The sequence below is a fragment of the Molothrus aeneus genome, chromosome 27 (assembly GCF_037042795.1).
Source record: "Molothrus aeneus isolate 106 chromosome 27, BPBGC_Maene_1.0, whole genome shotgun sequence".
Lineage (NCBI taxonomy): Eukaryota > Metazoa > Chordata > Aves > Passeriformes > Icteridae > Molothrus > Molothrus aeneus.
The window spans coordinates 469,639-485,999 of NC_089672.1; the positions used below are offsets into that span (position 1 = coordinate 469,639).

General features: G+C 45.0%; 1 protein-coding gene across 1 annotated transcript in view; it reads right to left on the minus strand.

Annotated features, from left to right (window-relative positions):
- Nucleotides 1–2,231: 2,231 nt before the first annotated feature.
- The window catches only part of LOC136566873 (ceramide synthase 4-like), a 39,759-nt gene continuing 25,629 nt past the window's right edge, over nt 2,232–16,361 (minus strand). The window contains exons 4-11 of the mRNA XM_066566219.1: nt 16,032–16,150; nt 14,118–14,175; nt 11,634–11,684; nt 7,615–7,707; nt 6,867–6,995; nt 6,507–6,613; nt 6,018–6,174; nt 2,232–3,379 (exon numbers count right to left, since the gene is read on the minus strand). Coding sequence (XP_066422316.1) covers nt 3,188–3,379; nt 6,018–6,174; nt 6,507–6,613; nt 6,867–6,995; nt 7,615–7,707; nt 11,634–11,684; nt 14,118–14,175; nt 16,032–16,150 — 906 coding nt within the window. The 3' untranslated portion in view covers nt 2,232–3,187. The remainder of the gene's footprint in view (nt 3,380–6,017; nt 6,175–6,506; nt 6,614–6,866; nt 6,996–7,614; nt 7,708–11,633; nt 11,685–14,117; nt 14,176–16,031; nt 16,151–16,361) is intronic.

Sequence of the window (16,361 nt, forward strand, 5' to 3'; positions counted from 1 at the left end):
TTAAGTGCAAATTTCCTCCTGCCAGTGGGTTTGAAGGTTTGCTGTTACTCAGGTAATCTGTGTGCTAGGTGACATTTTCTCCCCTGTTGGCCTGAAGTGGATCCTCTTGCAATATGTTCTCAGTGAGATGTCAGGTATTGAACCCTCTCTCCCTCAGCTGGGGAGCCACACAGGGCAGCTCACTGCATTTCTTGGCTCTAGCCTGACCTATCCCTGTGTTGCTGCTGTCTGCCACCATCATTTCTGAATCCAGCCATCTTGTCAGTGTTTCATATTGCCTTTCAAGTTGTTTCTCAGGATATTTCTTGGCCTGCTTACATTCATCTGACAAAGTTATAGGTCCCTTCCCTTGTTTAGACATGACTTCAGCTTTTTGAACAAGGCCTTGTCTTTATTTGCAGGCACTGTGTCTGCTGTACCTGTGAGAATGAGAAAAGCAATGCTGTTCCAAGTGCAGCCGTCCAAGAAAAGGTTCCCTTGGGCATACATTTCTGAATGAAATAATGTGAAATAACATGATAATGGAGATCTTTGAAATTTACTGTGTGCAGGAAGAAGGAAACAACCGTGCCAAATTATTCTTAAAATAAGATCCAAAATGGCAGCAGATGTCCACGATTGGACAGCAGATTGACGTCAGCCATAATTTTGGGCTAGAGCAGCCTGAGGGCCACACTGTGGCAGCCTTGACTCACCCACCTCATAGCAGCCTGGAAGCATCTATATATGCTCTTTTTCTCATGGCTCACCTGGAGCTGGATGCCTCATCGCCCACAGCTGCTCACTAACATTATGTGGGCACACACTGTGTGATGCACATCTCATCAGTGCATATGGGGGATAAAAGTATGGGGAAAAGAGAGTCAGGCCCTGCTTGGTGCCCAGTGCTCCATCTGGAAACAGAACTCTCCATTAGAGAGTGAGTCCTTTGAGGAGAAGCTGAGGGAGCTGGGGGGGCTCAGCCTGGAGAAAAGGAGGCTCAGGGTGATCTTCTCTCTACAACTCCCTAACAGGAGGATGCAGCCAGGTAGGAATTAGGATGACAGGAGCAGAGGAAGTGGACTCAAGCCATGCCAGGAGAGGTATGGGTTGGACATCAAGAAGAATTTTTTCATGGAAGGGGTTGTTAAACATTGGAATGGGTTGCCCAGGGAGGTGGTGGAGTCTCCGTCCCTGGAAGTAATTAAGAAGTGATTGGACTCTGCTCTGATTGACAAAGTGGTGACTGGTCACAGGCTGTACTTGATGATCTCAGAGGCCTTCCCCAATCTAATGGATTTGGTGGTTCCATGATATGCTCTGCTGGGTTTCTCAGCAGACAAGTGACAGACTAGCTGCAAGTTTTCTATAACAGTTGTTCTGTGGGGGGAGCTGTGATGCCCCATGTGTGAAGAGAGAAGGGGATGGATACACTAAAGTCTTAAACACTGTCACACTACTCAGAAGCTTCCCAGCCCTCGAGCAAACATAAAGAGAGAAGGTGGAGGAGCAGGGAGAGAGCTGAATGCTTCTTCAAGCCTTAGCAAGTTGATGGCAAGAAAACAAATTCATCAGCTGATCTGCCTCAATGACTCATGACTGTTATGCTCAGCTAAAGGCAGCACTCAGTAATTCTTGCTCAAATCCAACAGCTCTCCTGTATCCTTGATGTATCTTTCATAAAAACCAGATTTGCCTCCTAACAAGCTTATCTCAATCTTCAAGGACACAACAAAGCCCTGAGGGTCAAATCCAGCAGGCATTAACATACACTGGCTCCATTGGGCATTATGCAGACTCTGGGAAGAATTCTGCTCCTAGGAGGGGAGGTGATGTGATTTTACAACAGGGAGCTTTCCTAGCCTCCTAAAACCTCAGAAAAAAAGAATAGATATTAATTTCTCTCCTCCTACTCTTGCAAGGCCAAAGCACCTCCCCAGTGTTGCCATCTTGGACTTGCCATTGTCCTGGCAGTACCAAGTAACCTGGCCTGCCCCTAAGTCTAGTGTAGGGGTGTTCCAAGTTGTCCCTTGTTACAGGGCCAAACACAGTCTTACTAACAGGAGACAAACGTGGCAGCTGCAGGTCTTTACTGGCATGGCTCAGTGTGGCTGTGTGTCCTGTGCAGGCAGCATCTTCCCCTTGGCAATGGCACCCACATGGGTCTCCCTCATCACACATCCACCTGTAAGGTGCAGCCAGCCAGGTTTACCTCCTGGTGGGTAAAGAAGTAGAAAAGAGACCAGACCATCAAACCTTTAAAAGTAATTTATAAAGAACATTTACATTCAGTAGTACAAAATGATGTAGCATTTCAATATCCCTCCTGAGCACAGCACCTGCAGAGAGGTGGGACCATACGCTCAGATCACAGCATACACAACATGTGCTTCCAACTTTCAATTATCACAGAATTACAGAATTTTATGTGTTGGAAGGGACCCACAAGGATCATTGAGTCCAACTCCTAAGTGTTGAGAAACAGCTGTCTGGACTTCCCAGCTCTTCCAATGTGATTTGTGGTACTCCCAGCTCTTCCAATGTGATTGTGGGTACTCCTCCAGCCTGGGCTTTGGAGCTTAGGGGCAGTAAGTAGGGACTGAGATCCACACATTACAAAACTGGTCACTGGCACAAAGAGTACTTCCTTTGAGAAGAGCATGTTTTATCTTATGCCTTTCCAAAAGCTTTCATTTCACTATACTCAGTTTTAATTTTTTGAGTGTATACAGGGCACCTGTTTTCTCAGAAGAGGTATCCCAGTGATAAGATTTGTTACTCGTCGGCCATAATAATTACTGGCAATAGGCCAGGGCCTCCAGAGGCTGATCCAGGCTAAACAGATTCCTATCAAACATTAGGTGGGTAAAACTTGACACTGCCAGAGTTACCCACCGTCTTATTTTTAAAGTATTTTTCAAGATTAACACATTTGACAACAATTATGGTACAGTCTTAATACAAGTCAAACCACTTTGATCCCTTGCTATCTGTTTTGAGGCTACAACCTATAGTAAGCTTTTACTGAAGGAAGACAAAAAACTTCCTTCAAATATCCACTGGCTATAAACACTTCGGTTTATGGGAAGCAGGAATTCAGCTACAATACTGCAATTGCACTCCAGGTTATCTACACAGTGAGCAAAACTGTTTGTACAGATGGTGGCCTGGGGTTGCTGGAGGCCAGGCCAGCAGCACAGGACAGCAGCTATCTTTCCTTGGCATGGCCATTGGCACGGTGAGCTCTGTTGTCCAGGGGCTCAGATCCGTTACTCTGGATGTAACCATTGCTTGTGACGTTGCTGAAACACGTGATCCCATTTTTCTCCTTTTCTCTAATTTTATCTCTTTCTTCATCCTTGTCACTTTCTTCTGTGTCACTTCTCATGTCCTTTTCCATCTACAAAGGCAGGTGAGTGAGAAGCCAGATAAACACAGCAGTTGCACAAGCAGCAGTGATGGCTGAGCCACAGGCTGACCATGCACCTGCTGCCTAAGCCACTCAGCACAGGGTCCCTTCAGCTTTCACATTACCCTTGGGAGCAGATTCTCCCTGCCTCTTTGCTTTCAGTCTCACTGGAATCTCATCTGTGACCCTGATACACATTCCTGATACACATAATTCCTGAAATTAGGAATTACAGGCTGTGAAGCAGAGCAAAACCACAAATGCCCAGGACTGAGGACAACTGTGGAGAGCCTGAGGAGATCCACGTTGCTGCCCTGGTCATCGGCACGAGGGAGAAGGATGGGGGAGGCAGTTAGTCAAGCTCGTTTACACTTTCCAAAAGGGACAAGGAGCTTTCTGCCTACATGCCTGGGTGGCTGCAGGCTGACAACACTCGGGACAGGCTGGAAACATGCTTCCCAAAGGCTCAACACAAAGCCACTCCACTCTGACTGCATTCAGGTTTATGGTCAGGTTTTTCCTCTTGCTGTTTATTGACTGAGAGATCTGTAATCCACTTCTAAGTATTTAATTATCTGCCTTAAAAGGAAGGCAAAAAAGAAATAATGGGATAAAATGACAGCTTAGAAAAAAGCAGCTCAGCACTTCTTGGCTTCTCAGGCTGTCTCTACTCTGCCATATAAGATGCCAATATTGGGGACAAATTCACAGTGTCACACTCCTTGTTGGACAGAGAGGGAAAGCTGCAAACCCCTTCTGTGACCTCAGCTTTAGAAACTGCTCAGGGGAAAATCAGGTGCTGCCCAGAAATTTAGTCTCCATTTATGGCTGTCCATTCTTCTTGAGATCTCCCAAATCATACTGAGAACTCTATTTCAGCTCATGCTCTTTCCAGAGATCACTACAACCAGATGCAGACAGGATTTGTAAAAATCTAAATTTGCACTGAATTCACTCTGCCTCCAAGGACAATATGGGTGGGAGATAGGATCTGCTGTGAACAACCTGCACCTTAGATCACTCTGGAACTGACAGATCAGGAAATATGCAGGAGTCTGGACCTGCAGCATAAGGACAAATAATAGTCAATATTTCTAAATATATCCATTTATAGCCAGAGAATGTGGCTGAGGCCTTAAATCTGGCAAGATTCCCAAAGGAACTATAAAGCTCCTCCCTCTATGAGGGAATGAAACTTGTACTTCAGTATCTAGGCTGAGTACTAATTACTTGGGATTAGGAAACATCATGTGAGAAGGTGGTAAAGATTATTCTGTAGCCAGAGAGGAAAACTGTGGAGACCAGAAAGGCCTGCAAGAAGAACATGAACTGATTGCAGCAAAAGTTTTGTAGCTCTCAAAGAGAGAATGTCCTGTATTCTTGCTGATATTGCTTTGGGCTACTAAATATTGTCATTGAAACGGATCTGTTTAGGACAATTCTTTTCTGCTTTTTACTGCTCAGTACAGAAAGTTTTCAAATATATTTTATATCAAATCTGGCATATCCATTTTAGATAAAATAGGAAAAATTCCGGATATGCTTCAGGATTTTCTTCCCTGCTGGTTCTTTACTTTCTAATAAGACTATTTATTACCCCATCATTTTACATGACAGTAACTGCAGTGGTAATTCAGCCCATACAAAAACTAGGAAAACAGTAAAAGGCTGTATTCAGTTGTATCTTCATTTCCGGCCCTGTTTCCTGATCTGCTAGTAATTTGCTCTGTGCTACTTTAAGGGAAGGCAGGTAAATAAAATGGGGACAATCAGGATAAAGAAGAGCCTTTAATGGTTGCTCTCAGTTCCTGTAAGACAGAATTCTTCAGTTGGATACTAATAAAACAAATCATCCTGGGCTCTGAGGTCACTTCCCACAAGGCACTGACTGGTCACCTTTGGACTTTATCCTTGGCATGTGGCCAGTCATGGCTTTGATTTTGGGAACATACTGAGCAGCACTTTGGTTGCACAGCAAATACTACAGGCCAGAAAGAGTGAGATGCGGGATGCATTCCATTTCAGTTTATACAGCTGGAGCTCAGATACTCATCTCTGATTGCTTTGTGCCTGTTGAGCAGCACTGGCAGGTGAAGTATGGAATGGATCTAATTTGGGCATGCCTGTTGCCTTCCACTGCTGGAAGAAGAGCCCAGGCAGCTGGTTTAGACAGAAATACCTACTGTGTGAAATCTACAGCACCATAACACAATTGTAATCAAAAATCCTGTACAATAAGGGAAACACTTTTGCACTGACCTCACCAGTCATGACAATTTCCTCTTCCTTGATTTCTTAGTCTCGTTACAAATGCAAATCACACTGCACAAAGTGTTGGGATTTTTACTCAGAAGTCACTGGCATTGTTCACAGACATCTCTCCTGGAGTCCAATCCATAATTTTCTTGAATATAAGCATCAGAAGTGGACCCAGTATTCATAAAAAATTTTTTGGTCAACTTTCCCTAATACAACTGAGTTTCCTTCTACTTCACTGTTGGAAATATGCATGTATAATTTCAATAGAACAATAAGGAATCCATGCCAGATGGACCCCTGTATTCTCAAGCAGTCCAGGTGGACCCTCCCTCCCCATGTGATGTAAAGGACAGTACAAACTGATGCATACCGTGCCCTGGAGGACGAACTTGTAGACCATGTGAATAATTAGGCAGGACCAGAAGACATGGAGCAGCTGCAGAATCATCAGGAGAACATTCACAAAGTAGTATCCAAAGAAGGGCTGGAATATCTCCATGGAGTAATAGTAGGTGTTATAAAGCACTCTGCAAAACAGAGGGGATTGCAGTGCAGGGAAAGCATGTTGTTAACAGGGCCACAATTAAGCCCCAGAAATTTGTAGTCACAGAGGAAGTTTCAGATCAGCCACTTCCATCTATACCTATCCCAGTTCTCAGTTCCCCACCTGAAGTACACGAGATGGAGCCAGGGCTCCAGGACTGCTCTATGAACCCAAAGAGCAGCCTTTTTACCCCAAGGCAGGTGCAAAGGGGAGGAATCCATGCTCCAGGACAAAAACCAAAGGCTGCAGCCCCCAGATAATCCTCCTGTCTCTCAGGAGGCAGCTCCTCCATGTCCCCTCACTGAGCAGACTCACGTGTAGGGGTAAATGACCAGGCGGCTGATCAGGAAGACAGCTGAGAAGATCATAAAGAGGCTGTCACAAGTTTTTTTCCACTTCATGTAATTGAATATCTTAGTTGGCTGGAAGGAAAAAGAACAATTAAACTGCAGCCAAGACAGCATCTGCACACACTCCAGGGGGTTAATGAGACATGTATGACACAATCTGCGTGCAGGTAACCACAGCTCTGCCCAGCTCTCAGCTGGGCACCCTTGGCTGGGTCAGCAGAGCAGCAGAAGATCTGTGGAACACCCCAGTGCTTGGCCTGTGTTAGACAGAAGGACATTCTGTGACTGAAGAGCACCATTGCTGATTAGGCTCTGCCTGGCTCACCTCTAGGAAGCAATCAGAAGCATCATGAATCACCATCACCAGTGTCCCAATGCGGATGTAGTTGGCACAGTATGAAAAACTGATCAGGAAGATGGTTGCAGCATGATGGACTATCTGCTCCTTGAAATCCTGGTGAGAAGGGGAACAGCAGAGAATAAAATGCATAATGTACCTCCTGCTCCAGTCTAAACGTGGTGCCTGCAGGTAGCAATGATATCTCTCTACCTAGTGACTAAGAAACCTCCCTCTACAAAGTCTTACCCACATAATTATTTTACTAAATGTATTCTAGAAATGTAGGCAACCAGGAGACCCAGGAATGAAGAGCTCATGGTGTAAACTGAGGATCTCACAACAAAGAACATTCTTTCCCTCCACCAGCCATGGCCTGATGCTGCACCCTGTCTGTTGGGACACTGGCACCAGGAACACAAGCAGCTTTACTGGCAGAGAACCACCTCTTTTCCCGTCTCTATGATCAGTGCAGCCTGGAAGAGTTACAAAAGAGCAATTTTTATATTTGGATTTTAAGTTTGGATTGAGAACTCTGCAGTACTTTGCACCTTTCTATATCAGGGCTAGTGTTCTCCACTTCCAATGAGTGGTAATGAAAATTCCTGTGAATGAGCAAGGAGAGACTGCCACAAAACCTTGATTGTCACTATACACATGCTCTTCGAGATCACTCTCCTAAGTGTTCAGCTTGAGTCCTGTTTGTACTTGATTCTCCCCTGAGACTGCCACTCACCTTCCTCTTCACATCAAAGGGCAAGGTGAAGACCAGTGACCAGTAGAAGGAGAGCTCCAGCATGTAGTACCAGAACAGGGAGGGTTGGAGAGGCTGTGAGAGAGGGAGAGACAGGGAAACACCCATCAGATACATTAGTGCAAGGGCTGCAAGTGAAAACTCCTTCCAAGGCAAAAGACAACTGTAGTGGGTTGATGCTGACTGGATGCCAGGCAGCCACCAAAGCCACTCTGTCACTCCCCTGCACAGCTAGACAGAGGAGAGAAAATATAACAAAAGGTTCATGAGTTGAGACAAGGACCAGGACAGATTGCTCATCAAATATAGTCATGGGCAAAGCAGACTCTAATTAGAGATATGAATTAAGTTAATTGCTAACAAAATCAGAGCATGATCATGAGAAGTGAAATAAACCCTTAGAAACACCTTTCCCCCTGCCCCTCCCTCCTTCCCAGCTCTACCTCAAACACCAGTGACAAGGACAAGGGAATGGGGGTTATGGTCAGTTCATCACCCATGGCTTCTCCTGCTGCTCAGGGAGAGGAATGGTTTCCCTGCTGTGCTGTGGGGTCCCTCCCATGGGAAGCAGTTCTTCATTAACTTCTCCAGTGTGAGTCCAGCCCACAGGCAACAGCTCTCTGTGAACTGGCACAACATAAGTTCATCCCATGGAGAACAGTCTTTCCCAAACTGCTGCGGCATGGGTCACTCTTCCATGTGGTGCAGTCCCTCAAGGACAGGCTGCTGCAGCACAGGAGCAGGGCTCCTCTCTCCATGGGCCTCCCACGGGGCCACAGCCTCCTCCCAGGCATCCCCCTACTCTGGTGTGGGCTCCTCTTCCACAGGCTGTGGTTGGATCTCTGCATCCCCTGTGGATCCCACAGGCTGTGGGTGGATCTCTGCATCCCCTGTGGATCCCACAGGCTGTGGGTGGATCTCTGCATCCCCTGTGGATCCCCATGGGCTGAGTGGATCTCTGCATCCCCTGTGTACCCCCAAGGGCTGTGGGTGGACCTCTGCATCCCCATGGATCCCCAGGGGCTGCAGGGGCAGAGCTGCTTCACCCTGGTCCTCAGCACAGCCTGCAGAGGAACCTCAGCTCTGGTCCCTGGAGCACCTCCTATCCCTCCTTCTCCACTGACCTTGGTGTCTGCAGAGTTGTTCCTCTCCCATGTTCTCAGCCTGCTCTTCTCTGGCTGCAAGTACAACTGTGCAATAACTTTTTTTTTTTTTTTTTCCTTCATTTTAAATCTGTTATCACAGAGGTGTTACCGCTATTTGTAATTGGCCCAGCCTTGGCCAGTGGCACGTTCAACTTGGAGCCACCAGGGATTGGCTCTGCTGGACACGGAGGAGGATTCTGGCAACTTCTTACAGAAGCCACCTCTGTAGCCCCCTGCTACCAAAAACAGGCAGCGAAAACCCAATATTACAACCAAATCAACAAAGCAGGCTCCCGCAGCTACAGGGGGAAATAGTTCAACTGAACAACACACTCACTTACTAAATGTCATCTGTGCCAAGATTAAATCAAACAGCAGGGGAAATTCAACTTTACCACACCATGTCAAACATTTAGGGAACCACCATGAAGATCATGAATATTTTTAGGATTTCTTCAACATTATTCAGATTCCTGAGCAGACAGTAGAGAGTTTTAAAAACTACATAAACCAATTCATTATGGTGGAAAAGGAGTAGCTGAATAAACCATTCCCTTTTTAGGCTTGAAGATGCTTCAGATACCCTGCACTCTGTCACAAATTTTCCAATTTAATCAAACTAATGGGGGGAAAATCCAACCCCAGCAGGAAATGTAATTCACATTCTTTTGGGTAAATTATCTGGGCTTTTACAGCTGGGAAACAGAAAGCTTAGACCCACTCAGCAAGATTTTGTTACTTAACAAGCAATTTTTGCTGTTGTTGCATTACATGACCTCTTTAAACCTGAATCTATTTGATTAATAGTTACTATGACTAAAGTGGCTTTGCAACCATTTTCAAAGGAGCATGAAGTATCGTGCTCCCTAATACCAACTGGTTATTTATGGCCTTCATAAATTTTAGTTTGTTTTCCTTTGTAGCACCAGCAATTGGCCACAAGAGGAAGCACACCTGGATGCCCTGGGGCTTCCAGGGAGGATATGAACATCTCCCTAGCTGGTATGTGCTGGTCACCCTCCAGGTTATCCAAACAGGAGCTCTGGATCAGAAGCTATTTTTTCCCCCAAAGATCAGACTATTTGGGAGAACTGGTATTTCTTTTGTCATTGTCTGTAGCACGGTGTGGTCTGTTTAGTAGAAATTGTAATTAATACATTTGTTGTTCCTGCTAATACACAGGTTTGTCCTTGACTTGCTTTTTCCCAGTGGGACATGACCAACCCTGGTTTTGGTCTTTTCTGGTTGTTACAAATGTTGGAAAATGAGTGTGTTGGATTTACATGGAAAGGTTTTGCTAGTGGGGTAAGGGCAGGGGTGGCTTCTGTGACATGCCAGAAGTGCCCCCTGTCCAACAGAGCCAGCTCCAGACACTTCCAAGATGGATGTGCCACTGGGTCCATAAATGATAGTGGCAGCAGCTCAAGGACAATGTATTTAAGAATGGAAAAAACTGCTGGGCAAGAGTGGTGTGGAGAGAGGAGTGAGAATATGAGATACAGCTCTGTGGAGCCTCAGGTCAGCGCAGGAGGAGAAGGAGGAGGAGGTCCTGGTGGTGGAGCAGAGACTCCCCAGCAGGCCATGGTGATACAGGCTGTGCCCCTGCACCCATGGAGGTCCACAGGGAGCAGAAATACACCTGCAGTCCCTGAAGGACCCCTGACTAGAGCAGGGGGACGTGGCCTAAGGAAGCTCTGAGCCTGTGGAGACCCTGTGCTGGGGCAGGCTCCTGGCAGCACCTGTGGACCTGTGCTGGAGCCAGGATGGAGCAGTCCATTCCTAATGGAGTGCATCCTGTGGAAAGGACCCACAGTGGAGAGGTTCATGGAGAGCTGTCTCCCGCTGGAGAACCCTTCTACCAGAGCCAGAGGAAGGAGCAGCAGGGACAAGGTGTGATGGACTGACCACAACCCCCATTCCACATCTCACTGCACCACTGCAGGGGAGGAGGTGGAGAATGTGGGGGTGAAGTTAAGCCCAGGAAGAAGGGAAGGGTGCGAGAAGGTGCTTTTAAGATTTGGGTTTATTTCTTATTAAACTACTCTTGTTTCACTAACAGTAAATTAAAATATTTTTCCCCAAGTCAAGCCTGTTTTACCTGTGATGGCAACTGGGTATGCTCTCTCTCTGTCCTTATCTCAACCCATGAGCCTTTTCTATATTTTCTCCCCCCTTTCCATTTGAGGAGGGGAGAGAAAAATGGGCTTGGTGGGCACACTGTGGCCAGCCAGGGTCAGTCCATCACAGTGTGCCCTTATGGAGGCTCCCATTGTTTTGACAAGACATGGATCACAAGTGTACAGAGCAGGAGACAGAGGGAGCCAAGTGATCCTTGCAGTCTTACATTCCTATTCAAGCCTCACTTGTTTGTATGGTTTAATTTTTACACAGAACTACAGACTTGCCCCTAAAATTTTTGTCTTCAAGCAATACTGGATTGCTCAGAGACTCATCCTCCAAGGCATTGCCTCACTCTTAAGTCATTAGTCTCATTACATTTCCTGTGCCTCATGCTGTTAGAATTGGGCATTACTTTTCTCTTTGGGTTTGCAACCTCCACATACAGTCAAGGGGTCTTGCTCTAGCTTTGACTGTCAGACAAAACCCCTGGAACATAAGTCTTCATTTTCTTTTAGAAGTGACAAAGTGCTCTGCCAATTCATCTTCTCTTCCATTAGATGAGACCAGGTACAAAGATGTTCTCTTCAGATGAGGGTCTGACTTTGAATTCTTAGGTTTTCTGTGTCTGAATTTAATTCAGTGTCCTCTTTTTGTCACTATTATAATTTGATTTTCAAAAAATACAGAAACAAATACAAGACTGATAACAGCAATTCTCCTTCTTGTGTGACTCACCTGTTGTGGATATCCTGTCCAGCACTCTCTATGGTCCCAAAGCCAAGGCTTCTGCAACAAAAATGCAACACATATGTGAGAATATCAGAGAAGTTCTTTACGTATCAGTTGTCTAATTCCTTTAGTTTGTTACTACTATAGACTTTGTTGTCTTTTATTACAGGCAGAGCTGGTCTCGCTGTCTGGAATCCAATTGCCAAGAGATTTCAACTACAAGGACTTGCATCTGCTTGTGACATTTCCAAATTATGGCTATTTGCCTGAAATCTCACACGCTATTTAACTGTTCCAAATAAAATAACTCAGAGAAGACTTCTCCCAACTTTTTACCATCTTCTACAAGCTTGAGGTGGTGGTGATGTTTTGACCATTTAAAAATAATCTTATAAATATTTCATTAGGAATATCTGTGATTTAGACAATAACACTTAAATGTGGATACAAGGTTGAAAACTGGTGCGTCAGGTATGTGTTTTTTTCCTTTAACAGTGAAGGTTATGCTGCAGTTTGTTAAGTAATGAACCTCTGAAAAGATCCTACTCTGTTCAACAGAAAATTGGTAGTTTAGAACTTGGCAGTTTTGAAACCTTCATAGAAACATGGCAACTAAAGTCCCCAAGAGTCCTCCCTGCATGGAGCAGGCTCTGTCTGGAGCTGTGCCCAGACTGGGTCAGAGCTCACGGAGCACAGCAATGCCTCACACCTATGAGGGTAATTTTCTTTAAGTTCTACAGCGTTCCAGGTATCAGAGCTCAGGCAAGAAGGCAGCATTTCTTCTTCCCACTGAGCACTGCTGGTATGTGGGTGATACAGAGGCAAAGCAGGAGGCAGTGGTTTTAGGTGCAGTGGTGACTTGGAACAGACACGGTTCCTGCTGACTGGGAGTGAGGTTGGGAATAGAATTTACAGCAAATACATGTGCAGAACCAGGAGAGATGTGTGATATAGAACCAGAAAGCACAAGGTAAAAACTGCGAAACAACTATGGCATACTGTTTACCTAAGCTAGAAAGGAACTCCAGATCCCTGAATTTCATCATTCCTCTATTCTCAGCAAACATAGCTGATTTCTAGTGGCCTGCTGGAAGATAACTTTCTTTTGTTACAGGCTGTTTCACTGACTTTCGGGCAGAGGTTTTTGCTGTCAGCCCAAAACTACTAATGCAGAATTTAGACATTTGATTTTTTCCTAAAGAAAGAAGGGAGTTTCACAAAAACAAACACACATTTAAAAGCTGCTCAGGTTACAAAATAAACCTGTGAAAGTTAGAAAATTTCACAGGTATATATGCCTTGTCATGTTAGTTCTTTGTCCTTCTTTTTAAAGTAGTCATTTTAGTACAATTTAGGTAACAATAATATATTTGCTACAGGATCTAGAGGTGCTATCTGTAGGATGGATGTCTCCCTTTTTTGTGAAAGTTGTAAGATGTGTGTTGAATAAAGACATGGGTCACAAAAAGTGAAAATGGTATTTCATCCATATAATGGACAGACAACATGCTGAAGAATATGATTTTGTCCCTTGTTGCCATAGGGCTCTTGTACAATGCTAAGTAGATCATACAGACCAAATTTCAATAGCTGGTCTCAAAGAACAGTCTTCTGTTTCGATGTACAGATCCACAGAACACTGCAGCTGGGGTTCAGATACCTTCACTCCTCAGCTAGCTCATCCTCTATTCCTCATACTTTTGAGTACCTTAAAATCTGACTTAAAAATCTGTGTAAATGAAACGTCCTTCACGTGTTACAATGAGAGGTTACAAGGAGAGTTTGTGCCTGTTGCCTTGGAATGTGCACATTTTACATTGCTTAACTCATCAGACTGTACCAGAAGACTTTTGCAAATCTCCCCTAGGGAACCAGACACAGCAAAAGAGTCAGGGGAACCTTGAAAACAGAGGCAGCAGATGGCCAGTGCCCTAGTCCCAGCTCAGTGACCACAGCTCAGGGACAAGAGCACACCCACGGCTCCTGTTACCACTTCTGCCTGATGACGCAGTACAAATTGTATGAAGAGAACTCACTCTTTATCAAATTAGAGAAAAGGCTGAGGCATGAGCCTCAACCAATCACATCCTGGCTAAGGAAAACAAAATTAGCAGATAAAATTATTAAATTGCAGTCCATGCTCCAAAGGAAGCCAAATTTATTTGCCTTAAAGAGGTATTGGGTACAACACACAAACAGGCCCTGCAGCTTCCAGCCTAGGTAAGTGTTCTATCTCCTACCCTACAGAAATTTACTTTTATACAATCTCAACTGCCTTCTGCTTTGCCAGAAGAAGAGGAAACATCTTGGTTCTGGAGTCCTTAAAATAGGCATGGTCCAGTATGTCTGTGGTCTCCTAAGTGTGCTATGCAGGGGATACACACCAACCTGTATGGAAAACCTCTAGAAGAAGATCTGAAAAGGCATGTTTGACAACAAACTCTGCCATTCTCGCAGGCATTGGCTGGGTAGAACAGCAGGTGTACTCACATCATACAGGACAGCGAGTCCAGTGAAGAAAGAAATGATGTAAAATGTAAATCTCCAGCTACAAACAAAAAAAAAAAAAAAAAAGGGCATTAGAATCCTATTCATTAAGCCCTGAGCTGCAAGTCTCACACTAATTAAAAGAATAACACTATTAAGGCAAAGACACGTTAGTATGTTCAAGGTTTGACCAAAACAGGACCAGCTCTTTGCATTTTACCAGCACATTTCACAGACCTCACAAAGAGCAATTCCTTTGCTGTAGAGATGGCAGAGGACACAAGAATCTTGCTGATTAAAATCCTGAGGAGAATAATCCCAAAGCTTCCCAGCAGTAGCAGATGCATTTGTAAAAGTGAAACAATGCCAATCTCTCTCCTAGGCCTTTGGAGATCCAGCCTGCTAAATTTGTTATCATGTACAGTAACTAATTACTGTCATGTTTGGCCCAGTGAGGAGCCAGAAATGACTTTCCAACATTAAACCCACACAGAAATACAACAAACTGTTTGCCCAGTTCAGTGGACAGAGGCAGGTCACCTGAATATTCACACACATAGTAAGGAATGGGGGAATTTCAGCCCAACTGAATAAACAAGTTATTAATAAATGAACCACCGGAAATATGAAAAGGAGTAAAACTGCCTAAACTAGTCCTTTAATTTCCAAAAATCTCCATAACAATTCAGACATAACTGCATTTTGAGAGACTCCACCTGTCAATGAAAGCCCCAGGAATTCCAAGACAAAAATAAACTCTGTAAAGCTGCTATGTCACATCAGAGAGACATTCTGTCTACAGACTGCACATGGCAACAGAGGGCCAGGGGAAAGACTCTAAATAATACACATTCTTTTCTTTTTGAATTAGGGTTTTTATGCAGGGGTTTCAAATTACAGGTGGATTGTTAAATGGAACACATGCTGATGAGCCCAAAGTTGATGACTACCCAATGGATACAGATACACACTTTTAGATAGATGAACTCCAGGTATAGTACTTTTAGATAGATAGTACTCCAGGTATTTAATGATTTCTTTTGCTTATGTGGCCTTCCTGGGGGAGCCCAATTCCTTACACAAATAGCAGAGCAGCCCCTTGTAAATGAGGCATTCCAACCAGCCTGTGGAGAACCCTCCTTTTCTGTGGAAAGCTGAGCCAGGACTCACATGCAAATCTGTCTGTCCTGAAATTTATTTTGTGCCTCCACATAACAAGGAGGATTTCCACACAACTGTTTCCAAGGCAGTTTTTGCTCTTTGCTCACAAACTTCCACCCCTGTGGAAGGATGCTGGTTTGTGACTTTCAGGATGCTGAAGACAAACGACAGCAGAATCCAATCCAGCCTGCTGCCTGTAGCTTTTGAAAGCAACAGTGTGCAAAATAGTTGCAGAAAAGGTGCAGCAGAAGGAATCTATGCAGAAAGGGAAACTATGGGGAAGGCAACAGAAAGGATGCCTTTATAGTAGGAACTGAAGCAACAGCAAAGCAGTAAGATGTAAACAGCAGAGAGTTTCTCAGGTTCAAATGTGTGTCAAAGCAGGATGCCAGTGTGACAAAGTCAGGAAAGGTCAGAAACAAGGGCCCAGTAAGGAATAAAGGTACAATAGCAAAAGGAGATTTGAGATTGCAAATAAGGGGGAAAAGCAAGAAATGTTTCTTAACAGAGAAGCAGCAGAGAGTAATAGCAGAGCCAAGTGGGTCAGGGAGACCCAAGATGCTTTTTGTGGAGGGAGCTGGGATCTCTCTGGGGAGATGGAGGGCAGACAGGGAGCTGGGATCTCTGTGGAGGGATGGAGGGCAGACAGGGAGCTGGGATCTCTGTGGAGGGATGGAGGGCAGGGGGAGGCAGTGAGCTGTCTGTGGAGCTCAGCTCCAGTGAAAACCTGAGTTCATGGCTTGTGCTCCTGCTCACCAGGCCTCGCTGAACTTCTTGGACAGGCTGGGCCGGTCCATGTTCCTCCGGTGCCGGAACCACTTCTCCACCTTCCTCACTGGCAAGTCACATTGCTTGGCTAAACTGAGGAGCTCACCCTGGAAAAGAGGTGAGGCAGCAGGCTCAGATCCAGATTCAAAGGTCAGACAGGGCAATATCTCATCTGACCCACCACAGAGCCCAGCTGGAGCCCCTGGCCAGCCGAAGTCTGTTCAAGCCAAGGCATCTTTCTGAAAGCTCTCCATTCCCAGTGTAAAGATCTTGGATAGCAGAAAATCTTTCCATTCTCCTCTAATCAATTGGTTATAA